The sequence below is a fragment of the Pan paniscus genome, chromosome 10 (assembly GCF_029289425.2).
Source record: "Pan paniscus chromosome 10, NHGRI_mPanPan1-v2.0_pri, whole genome shotgun sequence".
Classification (NCBI taxonomy): Eukaryota; Metazoa; Chordata; class Mammalia; order Primates; family Hominidae; genus Pan; species Pan paniscus.
Window position 1 is genome coordinate 132,381,104 of NC_073259.2, and position 15,463 is coordinate 132,396,566.

The 15,463-nt window shown below is 58.5% G+C and overlaps 1 protein-coding gene across 9 annotated transcripts in view; it reads left to right on the forward strand.

Annotated features, from left to right (window-relative positions):
• The window catches only part of RFLNA (refilin A), a 346,100-nt gene extending 331,048 nt beyond the window's left edge, over positions 1-15,052 (forward strand). For all 9 annotated transcript variants that reach the window (XM_055096335.2, XM_055096334.2, XM_055096333.2 and 6 more), the window contains 2 exons: positions 10,860-10,969; positions 13,220-15,052. In XM_055096335.2, coding sequence (XP_054952310.1) covers positions 10,860-10,969; positions 13,220-13,553 — 444 coding nt within the window. In that variant the 3' untranslated portion in view covers positions 13,554-15,052. The remainder of the gene's footprint in view (positions 1-10,859; positions 10,970-13,219) is intronic.
• Positions 15,053-15,463: the final 411 nt, after the last annotated feature.

The window sequence follows — 15,463 nt, forward strand, 5'->3', positions numbered from 1 at the left end:
TGGATGGATTGATGGATGGATAGATGGATGGATGGATGGAAGGATGGATGGATAGATTGATGGATGGATAGATGGATGGATGGGGGATGAATGGATGAACAGATGGCTGAACAGATGGACTCAGGAAAACAGGGATCGGTCCCCATGGCCCCCTGGCAGGCTCACAGGTGTGTTCCTGTGAAGGTGTCTGAGCAAGCGAAGTGGAAGACAGCCAGGTATGTCAGGACAAGGTGGGAGGGAGGAGCCTGTTTGCAGAAAGGGAGGCTGTGAGGAGGGAGAGGAGGGAAAGCCAGAAGCCCTGGCGCCTCCTTCCAGCCGCGTCTGCTCGATCCCGGGTGAACTGGCCTCCAATGGAAATTCAGCAAAGTGTCTGACAGCCCTGGTCTCCGGGGCAGGCTTACCCAGCTGAGAAACTCAGCTATATCTGCAGCTTTAGTGTGAAAAGAAGACAAATAGGCTCACGGCCTTCCAGGTGCTCTGGAAACAAGGGAGCCACCTGCATGGGGAAAATGCTGCCAGACAGACTGGGGGCAGCTTCCCCGGGGACAGCTTTCCTGGGGGCAGGTGTGGCCTGTCCTGTCTGCCCTCCAGTGCTCGGCCTCCCTGCGGGGCACGGTACATGGACTGTGGACACTCCTGGTGTGCCATCTGTATCTTAGGATGCACAGGAATCCAGAGGGGATATTTGTCCACCTTGCAGCAAATCCGGCCTTTATAAGGGCAGGGTCTGGGTTCGCCGTTTTTTTGTGTACAGAGACGGGTGTCCCCTATCTGGGAGGCCGCCTGGCCGTTGTGAGTGGTTGAGAAAGGACAGTGTTCTGAGTGTCTGGGGGGAAGTGGGAGACCCTGCCCCAAGCCCCGCAGCCTGCGCAAAGTGATTCTTGTGCCCTAGGTTGACGGCCCCCACTCTGTTGCTGGCTGGCAGAGCTGTGGGTCCCTGCACTCACTTCCCAGAGCTGCCGTGACAAAGCGCCACAGACTGGGTGGCTTAACACAGAAGAAATTCATCCTCTCACAGTTCCAGAGGCCAAGAAGTCTGAAATCAAGCTGACGGCGGGGGCACGCTCCTCTGGAGGCTGTAAGGGGGTCCGTCCCACCTGCCTCTCCTAGCTGCTGGCCGCATCACGCCAGTCTCTGCCTCTGTCTTTATGTGGCCTTCTTGTCTCTGTGTGTGTCCCCATGTCCAGATTTCCCTCTTCTTAGAAAGACACCAGTCCTTGGATCAGGGTCCACCCTAATCTAATCTGACCTCATCTTAACTTGATCACATGTGCAAAGACCCTCTTTCCAAATAAGGTGACAGTTGCAGGTACCAGGGTTTAGGACTTGAACTTATCTTTGTGGGGGACACAAGGCAGGCCACACCCATCTTGCTGACTTGGGTGCACCAGGCCTGCCCATCTCAGGAGGGAGCCCAGCCGGAGCACTGCCTCCGAGCTGCGACGTTCGAGTTTGTTCACCGTTTCTCTGCCTTGGGTGTCAGATCCTGCGCTCGTGGGTTCCTTGCTGGGCCCTTGATAGTTCATGGCTCTCCACATGGCCTGATCCACTCGGGGTCTCCTGGGATCCCCCCTAAGCAGACTGTGTCCTTTCGATAATCACATTCAGGTGCCCCGTAGTGCCACGTTGGGGGAGATCGAGAAAGACCCACCCCTGCCCCAGGATTCGCCAATAGCCAAGGCTGTCATCAGAAGGGTGGGAATTCTTGGTGCTTAAATGCCCCTCCTTGGTTCATCTTCCTCATGGGTGATGGTCAAGATTAACCTTAGCCCAGCCCGTGCGCTTTGGTCTCAGATTCCCAGTGTATATCCCAGACGATCAAGTTCTGACAGCAGCAGGGGTTCTCACCGCCAGGGAGGTCAGGGGCCGAGGTCAGGGGGCCGAGGTCAGAGGGCCGAGGACAGGGGCTGAGGTCAGGGGCCGAGGTCAGGGATAGCTGTTGCAAGGCTCCATGTGGCTTTCATAAGGACGCCTCTCCCGCGGCCCGTGTGGGGCTCCCTGGCTGTCCTGCTGTCTCCAGGAGCAGCAACGGGGGAGGGGGGGCTCTGGGTACCTCCTCCTGTCTCCCACTCCTGCACTGATGGGCCGCTAGTTGGCTCCTGGGTGAAAGCTCATGGTTCAGCGAACTGGGCCATAGTATCTGTGGATGGCCCCGTGTCACTCAGGCTGTGCCTCCCTGTGAGTCCCTGCCCAGCCGGGCCCAGACTCCAGGTCTGGCAGGCTGTCACTGTGAGGCACTGAGCTCTCGACAACAGAGCGGCTATCTTTCCTCGCTGGCCTGTGGGCTATGGCCTGTGCAGCAGCCAGGAAGGTGGGAGCTCCGAAGAGCCCCTGTGTACTTTGACTTCCAGCCAGCGAGTGTTCATCCCCGCCCCAGCGGCTCCCGGGGAAGGCTCCTGGGTGAAGCGGGTGGGGCCTGATGGGCCCTTGGCGAGTGTCCACAGGACCCAACACCCTCCAGGGCCCGTCCTGCCCCCCACACTGTCCTGCTGCCCAGAAGCCTGGGAGTAAGCCCAGCCTCCCCAGGCCCCAGCAGGCTTGCCCCAGACCCTGGAAGGAGCTGGGAACCTGGGCCTGGGCCATCCCTGTTTTCCTAAGCTGGGAGGGAAGCATGGCATCTGGGTGACCCTCCTGTGTGCCTGAGAAGCACTTGTTCTCCCCTGTCCCAACATCCCAGAGCTTCTGGGCGGATGCTGAGCCCCCCAGGAAACCACCAGCCTGTGTCTTGGGCATCCCTGATGGTCCCCCAGCCCCAGGATGTGGGCCTTGCCGATGGCACAGCCTCGTTTCACAGATGAGCAAACCGAGGGCAGCCAAGGGCATCTCACCGGATTCTGTCTAGACCAGAACAGGAGCCCGGGCCTGTGGGAGGGCGCTGCAGCCTGACAGACCGGCTGGGGGTGGGGGTGGGGAGCGGGCCTGTCTGGGGGCTTCCTGTGCCCAAGGTGGCCGCATGGCCAGGGCAGGTGAGCAATGACAGGTCCCCGTGTGCGTGTGCCCGACCCCTTCCCTGGCCCTCCCCTGCCTTGCCAGCCCCCGTGGGACTGTGTGTGACCCAGTCTTCGGCAGTATCTTGCTCCCGCGTGGCTGGAAAGTCGGACTTCAGGGCCGCAGCCTGCCTTCTTGGCCGCGAGAGGCACTTCCCTTGCCCACTCCCCAGGCTGGCTGGAGTCCGCGCGGCGCCACAACCATTTCGATGTTCGAATAGCCCTGCAGCCAGAAAGACGAAGCTGCGAGCCTCAGGATGAACTGGTGGCTGCCACCATCTTCCCTTGGTGTCCAGCCCTGCAGCTCCGCGGGAGTGTCCTGGGCCTTGGCGGGGACTTCCCGAGCCGTCTCACTGCCCAGGCCCACTGGACGCCAGCCTATATCGGTCTGGGCTTTCACGGCTTCTGGTGTCTCCTGCCCAGCGCTTCCAGCTTGGGTGGACTTTAGGTGTTTTTTCAGCGGGACCCTTTGGCAAATGGTGCCCGGAGCTCTGGCTTCACGGGCCAGCCTGTGAATTAGGCCTTGTCTGCTGCTGGCAGCCAGGTGGGGAGCGGGACCGGGCGGAAAGGGGCTGCCTTTGTCGGCGCCCACGTTCCGGGTGTGGCGGTATCCGGAGGGTTTGGCAGTGTCTTCATTCCGGGTTGACCCAAGAGAGATGCTGGGGCGGGGGCTCTGCCACAGCCCAAAGGCTTTGCCTCTGAAATAAGCCCTCCCTGCTTGATGGGTGAGGAGTTAGCCTTTCCTGGCAGCGCGTGGGTGGGTAACGGCAGCAGCAGGCTGCCTCTCTCTCCCTCCAGCCCTTCCACTTGTCTGGACAGAAGAAACACCTCCCCAAACCTTAGTGCCCATGTTTATGTCCCCTTCCACACCGGAGTCGTCCTCTCACCTCCCCTGTGGCTACACGTCACCCCCTCTTGCGGGAGAAGGGCCCTGGGGGTTCCTGTGCCTCATCTCACTCCCACCGGGCCCAGCACACAGTAGGTGCTCAGCAAACAAACACCTGCACGCACTTGGGAAAATGCCGAGCTTCAGATAACGTCTTTTGGGGAGTGTGTATTATTTCTAGAAACATGGAATCATATAGAGTCTTGCAGCTGGGGTCAGTGTTGACTGAACGGTGAGCCATAGAAGATGAGGATGGGCCTGTCTTGTCACTGCCTTGTTTTTGTGAAGTGACTGTTCTGAAATGATGCTTGCTTGCTTCTGAAAGTAAGGAGAAGTGTTGTTTTAGGTTAGAAGGGTGTGAGCTATACCTCTGTCCAGGGAGGCACCTCCACCCCAGACCTTCATGGGAAAGGAGGATCCCCCTTGCGGGCCCACTGGCACCCAGTGCCACCCCTGGGTTGGGCGCTGTTCCATGTGGCTGCCGGCTCTGACTCAGCTGCGCCGAAGCTGGGAGGCGGGTCCTCCTAACGGCCCACTTCAGAGACGTGGAGGCTGTTGTGGCCCGGAGACGGGAAGTCATTGGCCCAAGTCACACAGCTTAGCAGTCTCTTATGGCTGCTGCAGCCAATTACCAAACACAGAGTGGCTTCAAACGGCACGAATTTGCTATCATCTTCCAGCTCTGGAGGTCAGGAGTCCCAGAATCAAAGCGTCGGCAGGGCTGGTTCCTTCTGGAGGCTCAGAAAGAGTCCGTTCCTCTGCCTGTTCTGGCTCCTAGAGGGGCCCGTGCCCCTTGGCTTGCGGCCTCTTCCTCCTCATCAAAGCCAGCAGCGCAGCATCTTCTGGCCTTTCTCTGACTCTGACCCCCTGGAATGCTGTGATGACATCAGGCCCACCTGGATGACCCAGGACCATATCCCATCTCAGAATCCTTAATCACATCTGCAAAGTCCCTTTTGCAGATATTCCCAGGTCCTGGGGGTTAGGGTGTGGACAGCTTTGGGGGCTGTTGTTCAGCATGCCACACCCAGGAAGGGAGCAGCTGCCTCTCTTTTGGGCCACTCACTCCGTGTCAATGCCAGGGAGAGATGGGGCCACCTCGAGGCCAGCTGCTGGGGGCTTTGAGGAATCTCCTGCTTCTTCAGTCCTCGATCCTCTCCCTGTGGTCCTCAGCCCTTGTTCTGGGGTGACCGTGACTAGCAGGGATGGGGCTCCTGGTGATGTTTGTCCACAGACTGCTGCCAAACTTGAGGACAGGTATGGGCCCATACTCAGGGCTCTCTGGGTTGGGGCAGGGGCTGCTTTGCAGGTGTGGGGTCTCCCCTCCCCATAGCGCGGGGGCAGAGAGGTGCCAGGTCCTGGGCTTAGAGGTGATAAAGACTCCAGCCTTAGGGAGCTGCTTCTCTGGGGGTGACAGACACAGGGTTATCGCGATGAAGGCCAGTAGATGGGTGCTCCCGTGTCCCCACAGAGGATGCCCCTAAGACTTGGAGCGGACGCTGAGTTGGCTCTCACCAGCCCAAGCGAGAAGCAGCCAGTGCAGCAGGGAACAGCGGGAACACAGAGGCAGCCTTGGGTCACAGACAAGGGGCCGAGACAGGAACAGGCAGAGGCCCGAGTGGGAAGCCTTGAGCCTGTGTCGGGGGAGCCTGGAGCTGAGGGGGCAGCAATGAGACAGGCACCTGGGCATGAAAGGCAGTGGAGGAGCGATGGTGAGGGCCCGGGCCCTGGAGCCACACCAGCAGCGTTCCAGCCCTGACCTGCCTCTTCCAGCTGTGTGGCCTTGGGCAAATGACTTAGCCACTCTGGGCCTCGGTTTCCACATCTGGAAAATGGGGGTGCTGCCAGCAGCTGCGTGCTGGGGTTTTTATAAGGATCAGATGAGTAGGATATGTGGCGAGTGCCCAGAATGGTGCCCGGCACAGTGAGAGTGCAAAAAGCTCTGCATCCTCATTGTCCAGGCAGGTATGGGGGCGGCGGGGAGGGGACAGATGTAGGAGATATCAAGCTAGGTCCCTGCAGGACTTGGCTCTGAGTTCACAGTTCCCGCCCAGCCCGATGTCCACCCTCCACTCCCTCTGCCCGAGGCCGGTGTGCATGTGGTCACCATGGTTATAGGCTTGGCCCTCTGCGGCCCAGGCATGAGCACCAGCCTGGAGGAATAGGGTCCCCACCGCCTGCTGTCCCCCGTGGGAGCCAGCTATCCCCTCTTCAGCCAAGAACAAAGCACTGAGCATCACCACGCACTAGACGCTGGGGTGTAGGGGATGGAGACCGTGCCTCCCCATCCGCGGGGGCATCGTGATCTGGGTAGGGCCAGAGAGCAGGGAGAGGGCCGCAAACCTAGAAATAAATGCGTAAGCAAAACCCGCTAAGTGCCGTGTCCCAGTGACGGGGTCAGGGAGGTGTCATGGCCGCTGTGCACGGTGCCCCACTGCCTCAGTCCCCAGTGGCCGTGAACCCTGGCTGCCCACTGCTGGCAGCTGTCCCCTTTCCTAGAGAGCTGTCCTTTTGGGGAAAGGGAGCTTCTTCCCCCAGAAGGTGACTCCCACCCCCAGGAGTGGGGCAGCCAGTGGCCAGCAGCCTGCTCTCCCAGCTGGGACCAGTGCTGAGGCAGTCACACTCCTGTGCCCCTGGTGTGATGGGGCCAGGCTGGTCACAGCTGTGCAGCCGCCTTGCCTGGCTGACACCTGCTTAGCCCCTCTCTCCCATTCCCCTGGAAGGACTCCCCTCATAAACTGGTTTCACAAGATTTCCCATCCCCAGTCCCTGATCAAGATGGGAGGAGGCCAGGCTGGGGACCCACGGGTGGTCTCAGCCAGCCCCGGTGCCTTCGTGGAGGACTGGGAGGCGCAGGCCCCGGGGTTCAGTCTTGTCGATTTTTAGCATGTGGCCTTTTTGTGTGATCTTCCTAGAGCCGCTGTAAAAAAAAAAAACTGCCACAAACTGGGTGGCCTGAGAAAATAGAACTCTATTCTCGCACAGTTCTGGAGGCCAGAGTTCCAATCGAGGTGTGAGCAGGGCCACACTGCCTCGGAGGGCTCCAGGGGAGGCTCCTTCCTGCCTCTCCGGCTTCTGGTGGCTCCAGGTGCTCCTTGGCTTGTGGTTGTGCCCCTGCCATCCCTGCCTTCACATCGTCCCTGTGCGTCTGTGTCCGCTCTTTTTTTTTTTTTTTTGAGACAGAGTCCCGCTCTGTTGCCCAGGCTGGAGTGCAGTGGCGCGATCTCGGTTCACTGCAACCTCTGCCTCCTGGGTTTGAGCGATCCTCCTGCCTCAGCCTCCCTAGTAGCTGGGACTACAGGCGTGCACCACCACACCTGGCTAATTTTTGTATTTTTAGTAGAGACAGGATTTCACCATGTTGTCCAGGCTAGTCTTAAACTCCTGACCTCAGGTGATCCACCCACCTCGGCCTCCCAAAGTGCTAGGATTACAGGCGTCAGCCACTGCCTCTGGCCTGTGTCCACGCTTCTTGTAGGGACACCAGTCATTGGCTTTAGGGCCCACCCTCCTCTGAGATGGCCTCATCTCAGGAGCCTCAATTCCATCTGCAAAGGCTCTATTCCAAATAAGATCCTGTCCACAGGGTCTGCGTGGACATGGGCTTTGGGGGGGACCCTGTTCTACCCACACTGCCCTTGTCCTTGGAAAGCCACCTCTGGCCGCGTTTTTGGTGTCCATGCGTTGACCCTCGCTGCTTCTCTCCAGGACTTCTGGGTCCATCTCGTCTTGGCCACAGTGGGCCATGCCCCACCTCCCAGGGAGAGGGTCTGCAGGTTTCAGACCAGACTGTGACCTCCCTTGGGTTCCTGCCTCCACCCCAGGTACCTCCATCTCTCCCCATTTTCACACAGGCAGACAGAGCCAGGGGCAAACCCGGGACCTGCCCAGCCAGCAGCCTGAGTGGCTCTGGGAGGAGCAGAGCCATTGATGGGGACGTCTTGGGATCTCTTCTTTGAGGGCCTCTGCACACAGCATGCCGTGGTCATTTGGGGGCTGGGGCCGGCCTGCCAGCTGGAACCTCACCCACAGCCTGCGTCCCCCTAGGGCGGCCTGTGCAGGGTGCTTGCTGTGACAGTGAGCGTGTTCTGGATCTACCCCAGCCAGCGTGACAGCTGCCAGCGCGCAGCGGGTGCGACTGAGGAATGGCGTTTTTCAACCTACTGAATTGTAATGAATTTAAGTTGAATAGCCCCGTGCGGCTAGTGGCCTCTGTATTAGAAGCCCTAGAACAGGGTCCCAGGGCATGGCCTGCATGCCAGGGGGAGGCAGGGCTGAGGGCGTGCAGGTGTCCTGGGTGCTGTTTGTGGCTGTGTGGTCCTGGTGCCCAGTGGGGGCACTCCAGGACCTGTGGGCCCTGGGGCCACAGTGGACTCTGCTTCACCCCTCCGATCACATCCCGAGTGGCACTGCACAGGGAAGCCCTCCCTGATTACCTGGTGGTCAAACCCTTCTCGTGCCCTCATCGCCCTGTCGACCACAGCCCTCCTGACAGTTGGAATCTTAGTCCACTGGTGGGACACTGGTGAGAGCAGTGGGGGATTCAGGCAGCAAGCTCCGACAAGGCCAGGAGAGCCTCTGTTTGCCACCGTGGCAGCAATACAGAGCGCAGTGCTGGCACACAGTGGCATGCGGTGGGTGAGCTGAACGAAAGGCGTTCTGCCATGGCCGCGAGCATCTCTTCACATCTGCACCCATGCTTTCTCCAAAGCTGTGCTATTCATACACTCTGGGTCTATTATTCATAACCTCAGTGATGAACAAGCTATCTGAAAAATAGGCGGGTTATTTAAAGCCCTGCCCTTCACCTCCCTGAGCCCTTGGTGCGGGCATGTGTAGTTCCAGCAGAGGCCCTAGGGAGTGGCCTTGCCAGGCCCCCTGCTATCCCAGCACAGGCTAGTCAGGCAGGGGGATGCCTCGTAACAAACATCCCCAATCTCAATGGCATCGAAGAGCAAGGGCTTCTTTCTGGCTCTCACCATGTGTTCCCAACGGGTTGGCCGTGACTTGAGTGTTGCAGCCACACCTCAAGGAGAACATCTAGGGCTGCCTTAAAAGGCTTTAGGGGCCAGGCGTGGTGGCTCACGCCTGCAGTTCCAGCTCTTTGAGAGGCCAGGGTAGGAGGATCACTTGAGCCCAGGAATTTGCGATCAGCCTGGGCAACATAGTGAGATCCTCTCTCTGCAAAAATTGTTTTTTAAATTGGCTGGGGCATGGTGGCATGCACCTGTAGTGCCAGCTATGTGGGAGGCTGGGGTGGAAGGATTGCTTGAACCCAGAAGTTCGAGGCTGCAGTGAGCCATGATTGCACTACCGTACTCTAGCCTGGGTGACAGAGAGAGATCCTGTCTCAAAAAACAAACAAACAAACAAACAAACAAACAAAAAGCCTTTAGAAACAGAGCCTCCTGGCCCTGCCCTGAGTGAAATCTCTACTTCAAGATGCTCACTTTGCTGGGCTGGCCCTGAAGGACCCCCGAATACAGATGGACGGGGTTTTCTTGGGTTGGTGGAAGAGGGGAAAGGCCTGTGAGGATGAGTCTGGCGGGGAACACTTCCGGAGGGAAGAGTGGGGTGGGGGGAGGGCAGAAGTGTCACCATGTTGGCATGAGGAGAGGCTGCAGGGGCCAGAGGTCTGTTTTCAGCATCAGTTTGGGGCTGAACCAGCAATGGGCTGAGCTGTGGGGAGGGGGAGGTGGACTGCAGGATGGGGTAGGGGTCCTTAGGCCACTTTCTGTGAGGAGCAGGATGGGGTGGGGGTCCTTAGGCCACTTTCTGTGAGGAGCAGGATGGGGTAGGGGTCCTTATGCCACTTTCTGTGAGGAGCAGGATGGGGTGGGGGTCCTTAGGCCACTTCCTGTGAGGAGCACCGGGCAGGGGCATGTCCCTGATGGTCTTTGCTTCCACAGGGAGTGGAATTTTGGGACAGACTTTAAAACAGACCAGAGAAAGAACTTCCCACAGGAGCTGTGGGGTGGATTTGGGAGGGGAACAGAGAGTGCTTTCTTTGTGTCTGTCTGATGGGGCTCTTTCTGAAGGGGCTGTGGATGGCTTCTGTTCCCATAGAACTCTCTTTCCCCACCTTGCCAAGATTCTTCCAGCTGCAAGTGACAGAAAGGCAGCTCAAATGGTCTGAAGCCTCAAAATGGATTTGCTGGTGCTCACAACTGAGGGACAGTTTCAGGCATTTGAACAATGTTGGAAAGACTTGATCTTTCACATCTTTGACTCCTGCTCTCCTGAGCGTAGCTCCATTTCCACTGGTTTCCAACCCCCCTACATTCTTAGCCCTCACAGGGGGGGCTGTCTCCACAGCTCTGGAGGAGAACCTGGGTAGGGCTCTCATTGGCCCAGTGTGGGTTACACGCCCATGTCCAATCCAGTCCTTGTCCTCAGGGAGATGTGGTGCCATTTCTAGAAGATGTGGATGCTGGGTAGGCCCGCCCTGCCCTCCTGCAGACATCTGCTATTCTGATCAGCTTCCCGTGCCCCCTAGACAGGCCTGGCCAGCTCCCACCTGTGTGTTCCTCCCTGGCAGGTGTGCCACAGACACAGGTGTGGTGGGGTCTCTACCCCTCTGGAGGTTGCCTGAGCCTTGGGTGGTACCAAGAAGGGCTGGGAACCCTTCCTCCAGGCCGAGTGTGGTTTCAGCCCCGCAAAGAGCACAGAGGGATCCCAGTTCTCCAGGGCTCTGAGCCAGGCTCCGGGGTGGGTGTGGCCTGGAGGTTGCCGTGAGAGGCCATGACCACACCCCTTGTTGAGAACTGGGAGCTGGAGGACAGGCTGGTGGTGGAGAGCTGGGCAGATCCCTGAATGCCTGGATCCCATGGAGGGTGTCTGGGGTGGGCTTCCTGATGGGCCCCACAAAGCAGCTTCCAGACCAAGCCAGGGCCAGAGGGTGTCAGGTGGTCCTGTGTGCCCAGCAGGGAGCTGAGGCCACTGCGACAAGGGGCTGCATAACCCCGCGTCCCTGGCTCTCCCCACAGCCCCCCTCCCAACTCCCAAATCCCCCGGCGTTGGAGATGAGGCCCCGGATGCTGCCAGTATACTTTGGGGAGAGCATCAAGGTGAACCCGGAATCCACGCATGAGATCCGGTGAGTGGGCCGCTGGGCTCTGCGCGGGAGGAGGGGGCGGGGGGTTGGGTGCTGGTCCTGACTCTCTTGTGGGGTGGGGGTGGGGACTAGGCCAAGCTGGGGGCTCAGGAGGCTCTCTACCCTCCAGGCAGCCCCTCTGGGTGCTGCTTCCTGGGGAGTTTGGCCGTATCTTAGCCACAGACAAAACTGTTTAAGAGACTCTGACCCCAAGGGACCCTCTGTATCCACCCCACGCCCCCACCCCAGGCCTATTCAGCCGTTTCCCATTTCCCCATTTACCTTCTCCTCCAAAAGGCTTTTATTTTAAATCCAACCTCTCAGAAAAAATGGAAAATTATGAACATAACCACTCGTGCACCCTAACTCTACCTCCCTTCTCCTGCCAGATTTTTTTTTTTGACAGGATCTCACTGTGTCACCCAGGCTGAAGTGCAGTGGTGGGATCATGGCTCACTGCAGCCTCAACCTCCTGGGCTTAAGCAATCCTCCTACCTCAGCCTCCCGAGTAGCTGAGACTGCAGGTGTGCGCCCCCATGGCCGGCTAATTTTTGTATTTTGTGTAGAGATGGGGTCTCACTATGTTGCCCAGACTGGTCTCCAGCTCCTGGGCTCAAGTGATCCTCCTGCCTCAGCCTCCTACAATGCTGGGATGACAGGTGTGAGTCACCACGCCCAGCCCCTGACAGATTGTTAGGTATTCACAACCAAACCATTCAGGCAACTCAGGACCGCCTTCCACCCTGTTGTCCAAGCATTAGGGGACAGTTGTCCAGCTGCTCCATGTTCTTTGTGACTGTAACTTAGGTTCTTGAGGCCACCCATGAGCTACTGCACTGTAAGTGTATTGGGTGCCCTCCCATGCATATGACATCTTAGGTGGCATCCGAATTGAATTAAGGCACCCCTGCTTGGGAACATCCCACATTGATTTGCCCTCCTCTGAAGCTGCTGGGGCTCAGGCTTCCCAAGGGTGGAGTGTGGGATCCGTGAGTTACCCACATATCTATGGGGCTCTCTCCATCCACTCGTCCCTGTTGAGTGGGGCCAGCCAAGCCTCTGAGACCCACTGCCTGCTGCCCCTGCCAGCCAGGCAATGGTCCCAGGAGACAAACGAGTCCACTTCTAAATTATTTTTCAATCCCCAAACAGCCTTCATTGTCTAGTTTTTAAAATGCAAGCCAAAATTAGATCATCAGAAGCCCAGCAAGGGTGGAGGATGGATGCCTTGACCCTCGGGACCTCTGATCCCTTCACAAGTCTTCTGTGATCACCTCTGGGGGTTCAGCAGGGAATGAGATGGGGAGGATTCTCTCCCTCCCAGAGCTTCCAGTCTGATTTCCTAAAGCTCTGGACGTGGAACTGGGGGATACTAGTCGGTCATTCCTCCAAGGGTGTTGAAGGGACTTCTTGGAAAACGTATTTTGATATAATTTCAAACTTTTTAAAAGGTTGCGGCTGGGCGTGGTGGCTCACGCCTGTAATCCCAGCACTTTGGGAGGCCGAGGCGGGCAGATCACGAGGTCAGGAGATCGAGACCATCCTGGCTAACACGGTGAAACTCCGTCTCTACTAAAAATTACAAAAAATTAGCCAGGCATGGTGGTGGGCGCCTGTAGTCCCAGCTACTCGGGAGGCTGAGGCAAGAGAATGGCGTGAACCTGGGAGGCGGAGCTTGCAGAGAGCCGAGATCGCGCCACTGCACTCCAGCCTGGGTGACAGAGCGAGACTCCGTCTCAAAAAAAAAAAAAAGAAGGTTGCATGTGCCTCTCAAACAGATTCACTGGTTGTTTATATCTTGCCCTATTTGAGAGGAGATTGGTGACATCCTGCCCTTTAGCCCCCAGATACTTCAGTGTGTCTCTTAAGAACAGGGACATCCTCTTCCATGACAGCAGCATAGTTGTCAACGTCAGCGAAGTGCACACGGTGACGCCAGCACCTAAGCCACACGACACGGCTCAGTTTCACCCATCGTCCCGATAAGGTCCTTTCCTGGCTTACTTTTCTCCCCAGTTCAGGATCCAGTCGGGGTCCTTCATTGCGTTTAGCTGTCTCGCCTCTTTAGTCTCTGTGAAGCCAAGACAGTCCCTCAGTCCTTCTTTGACCTTCTTGACCTTGACATTTCAGAGCAGCCCACACCCGTTAGGCTTCAGAGCATCTGCCCAGGGCCCTTTCGTGTCCATGCTGAGGGCAGGGAATCGGGCTGCCCCCCATCCTGGGTTCACTCCGCTTCCCTCCTGCCCTTTCCAGCTGCAACTCTGAGGTCAAGTACGCCTCGGAGAAGCATTTCCAGGACAAGGTCTTCTATGCGCCCGTGCCCACCGTTACGGCCTACAGCGAGACCATCGTGGCAGCGCCCAACTGCACGTGGCGCAACTACCGCAGCCAGCTGACCCTGGAGCCACGCCCGCGCGCCCTGCGCTTCCGCAGCACCACCATCATCTTCCCCAAGCACGCCAGGAGCACTTTCCGGACCACCCTGCACTGCAGCCTGGGCCGGCCCAGCCGCTGGTTCACCGCCAGCGTGCAGCTGCAGCTTTGCCAGGACCCTGCCCCCGGCCTCCTGGGCCCTGCCACGCTCTGACGGGGCTGGGGCCGGCCCGGGGTGCTGGAGGAGCCGGGAGCCCTGGGGAGAAGCTGGGAGGATGGACACGATGAGCTCGGCCTGGCACTCGGGCAGGAGGCGGGAAGGGAGGCTGCCAGACCAAGGACCCGTGTGGAAGGAGGCGGCTCCCGGCTGCCTGCCCTGACCTACAGGCTAGGTGGTGGTCTCCTTGTTTTGGTGTCAAGGACTCAGTAAAAGCATCTATTTTTTTAGCACTTAAGCTGGCAAGGCAGTAGGGGCATGCACTGTTAGGTGGTGGCCACCCCCAGGGTCAGGGGAAAAGAATGGGTCCATAGCGTGCCCTTGAGGCAGAGAACAGCCCCGAGCAGTGTGAGGACAGAAGCATCCCAGCCTCAGCCGGTGGGGACGGCTGCCACTCCCCCAGAGCCCTGCCACCCCATGTGTCCCAGGCTGGTGGCCAAGGCCATGTGTGAGGGAAGAGGGGTACCTCTCTTCCCTGCTGCTGGCCTGGGGTGTTTCCCAAACAGCCTTTTCGCACACATGCAGGTTGCACCGAGAGGTCTGGAGCTGTGGCTGAGCCACCTCTGGTGGATGTTGAGCCAGGAGGTTGAGCAAAGGCCGGATGCTGATGCCAGCGCTGGAGGTGGTTATATTGGGGGCGGGGAAGGCCTAGAAATACTTAGAGCCATGGCCTTGCCAGTGTCCCGTGCCCTCCAGTGTCGAAGATTTGGGGCACTGCCTGTCGAAATGGAAAGGTTGGTGCTCAGCCTCTGGAGCCTCACCTGCAGGGCGTCCCCAGCTAACACCCATCCACGCACCACCTCCAGGACTAGAACGCTTGATGTCAAAACCAAGTGCCCAGTGGAGGCGGTGAAGCTCTCGGAAATGCTGCCACCTGTGTGAGGCCGGGTCTGAACTCGAGGGAGTCGGAGCTCAGCTGTCGGTTTAAAGAGACACTGAGGGGACCGGGCTGCCGCCCTCAGCCTGCATTCCTGTGCGCAATCGATTCCGCAATGACAGAACCTTACTTCTTCCTGCGGCAGGCTCACCCCTGCCTGTGGAATGTTGTGAGAGGAACATGAGCCAGACAAAGACTTGGCTCAGGGCTCCCTGGAACAAGCCAGGATGCACGGGGAGCTGGGGGAGCCCCCAGCCTGGGGCAGCCCAGCAGGCCACTGAACAAACACCCCAGAAGCCAGCACTGTGGCAGGGTGCTGGGGAGATGCCCCTCTGAGCCTTCCTCCCCCCTCAGACCTGAATGCACCCCGCAGTTGGGGGCTGCCCTTGCCACTCCCCTGGTAACGCATAAAAGGGGAGGGGAAGGTTCCCTGGGGCTTGAGCTCCCTCTGTGGAGGTGAGGAAGGGAGATTCCGTTCACATCCAGGAGGGGCAAAATGACTGATGTATTTTTATGTATCTACACAGAGAGTGCATTTTCTCTCCAGAGATGCTGTCTGGTTAACAAAGGAATAACTTAAGAAATTGATTGATTATCTTAATAAACTGTGCAAACCCAACGGGACTTCCTTTTCTGTCTGTGAGACCCTCAGCTCCCGCTGGGGTTGGGGAAGGGGAAGATGGGTCTCCAGGCCCTTTTTCCTGTGTGGCCATCACTTTTTTTCCACTCGGAGCTTGTGCCCTAAGGAGCTGGCCTTGGCCCTGATCAAAGGAACAAAGAAGGACTCAGCCCCCACCCCTGTAGACAGCCTAAGCGTACGCCACCTCCACACGCCAGCTCCACCCAAGAGCTAATTAATAAATGCAGAGGCCTGGGACCTACCTGGGGACTGAGATCTGGGGGGCAGCTCCTTGGATGGGCCCAGGCATCTGCACTTTGGATGGCGTGCATATCTGCAGCTCCATATCCTGGTCGTCAGCTCTGGCAAGCCCCTCAACCCACAGCATCCCTGGAGAAGGGCCCTGGCTGC